This window comes from Mesoplodon bidens, assembly GCF_964165515.1.
Source record: "Mesoplodon bidens genome assembly, chromosome: 1".
NCBI lineage: Eukaryota > Metazoa > Chordata > Mammalia > Artiodactyla > Ziphiidae > Mesoplodon > Mesoplodon bidens.
The window spans coordinates 48,076,217-48,078,304 of record NC_138176.1 but is presented as its reverse complement, the minus strand read 5'-3'; the positions used below and the strand labels follow the sequence as shown (position 1 = coordinate 48,078,304).

At 43.2% G+C, this 2,088-nt stretch overlaps 1 protein-coding gene across 1 annotated transcript; it reads right to left on the bottom strand.

Moving 5' to 3' along the window:
* Positions 1-412: 412 nt before the first annotated feature.
* FAM220A (family with sequence similarity 220 member A) lies at positions 413-1,709 on the bottom strand (the record flags this gene model as incomplete). Its single annotated transcript, XM_081248247.1, is given in 6 exon segments — positions 413-499; positions 501-613; positions 616-890; positions 892-1,003; positions 1,006-1,080; positions 1,655-1,709. Coding segments are annotated over 6 exon segments (717 nt in total).
* Between the last annotated feature and the right edge of the window lie 379 nt (positions 1,710-2,088).

The following is a 2,088-nucleotide window of genomic DNA, read 5'->3' as shown; positions in this document are numbered from 1 at the left end:
AAGTACAGGGGGGTTGATTTTACAAATATCTACTTCCATTAGGTTGTCAGAGACAGTCTGGAGAGACAGTATCTGGGACCATAGCCCTTTAGAATGGGTGTTGAAGGCATATTAAAGGCTTCATGTTAAATCTTTAGGGCTTAATCTGATATTTATATAGGATATATCAATATTCTCCTTGAAATGGTTTCCCAATCCTGAATGTCTTTCAAGCACAATTTAAAAGTCAAAAATTTCCTTCCATATCAACCAGCTTTCCATGAATTTGAATTCCACTTACTTTAAGTCTATCTGGTCATACAAACCAAAGCAGGAGCTTCATGGCTGCATGGTTTGCATCCAGACTTAATGCAAAAGAAATCATTTAGGACAACTTTTAAAATTAATCTATTTTTATTATTCTGCTTGTACCTTAATTATGACATAACAGATTTGCAAATTCAAAAGCTTGTAGAGCCAGTAATGCCAGTGTTACCTGCAGATCATTTGAGGTACTTTTTTTCACATGAAAGCATTTTCTTGTATTCTAGTGTTTGCTCTGAAAACATGAGCTTTGAATGGCTAGGGAAAACACATTTTGTCTCGTCATTCAAGAATATTTGGGGATGTGCTGCAGCAGTGTAGACAGGATGGAATGCAGGCAAGACAGTTCCAACTCAGAGTCTAGCCTTTCCAGAAAAGCACTTGGTGGTTCATCCTCACAAATCCCCACTTCTGACCATTTCTGAGAGGATGGTAGTCCTGACTCCCCAGGCTCTCCTTTGTGGCTCTGTCCTCTGTGGCTCTCAGTGGCTGGGGGCCCTCCTCCCAGCCAGTGCCTCACCTGAGCTTCTCCAGTGCCACAGGACACCCCAGCAAAACACTCTTTTGCAGGAGCAAAGAACAGATCCAGTCTTCCTCTGAGCAGCTGCTGAAGCTGAATTTCTTCTTATTGATTCTTGCAAACATGGAAGTGCTTTGTTGCCATCGTGAAGCAAGAAGCTGACCTCACTCAGATCATTTTCATTTCCAATGTCAACTCCTCATTTTGTGAATTACCATTTACATCAACTGCAAGCTTATTCGTCCTGGAAGTTATATCTGATGGGCAAGGGCTCTCCTTCTGCGTTCTGTTAAGTCTATACAGCGGCCACGGCCCACGGGCCCAGCTGCTCCGCAGCATGCGGGATCCTCCCAGACCGGGGCACGAACCCGCGTCCCCTGCTTCGGCAGGGTTTCAACCACTGAGCCACCAGGGAAGCCCCCTCTATCCTCTTTATTCTGTTGTTGAGCTCATTCTTGGAGGTTTTTTTTTTTTTTTAAATTTCAGTTATTGTATGCTTTTAGTTTTAAAATTGGTTTTCTTATATATCCTACCTCTTTGTTGAGACCTTCTACTTCCTTGCTGAGACTTTTTCACTTATTTCAAGTGTTCATAATTGTTTGTTGAAGCATTTTTATGATGGCTGCTTTAAAATCCTCTTCAGGTAATTCTAACATTTGTGTCATCGCCATATTGCTGTTTGTTGGTTGCCTTTTGTCACTCAAGTTCAGATCTTCCTGGTTCTTGGTATAAGTGATTTTTCATTCAAAGTGATTTTTCATTGAACATTTTGGATATTATGAGACTCTGGATCTCATTATATCTTGTGTTTTATCAGGCCTCCTCTGATACCTGTTTTAGCTGGCCTCAGGTACTGCTCCAGCTGGGGAACAAGACACTGCCTCATTACAGCCAGATGGAGATGGATGTTCAGGTTCTCCTCTCTGCCTCAGTTGACACACACAGGGGAGGGCTCCTTATCACTGCTGGGTAAAAACTGGAGTTCAGGCTCCACTGTAGGCTATGCTGACATAATTCTGGCTAGGAAGGGGAGCACCCTGATGCTCTTCATGTATTCTCCATTGACAATGCAGAATGGTAGATGGAAGTGCATGAATGGCCTCAGTTCTACTAAGAAGTGGGAAAAAGTTCTGTCAGTTAGGCTTCCTCTGACACTTCCTAGTGGAAGGGGCAGGGCACCTAACAGGAAATGGGAGAGGAGCCATGTTAGCCCAGGTGGAGATAGAAGTCCAGTGTTCGCATGTGTTCTCCACTCACAGTGCATT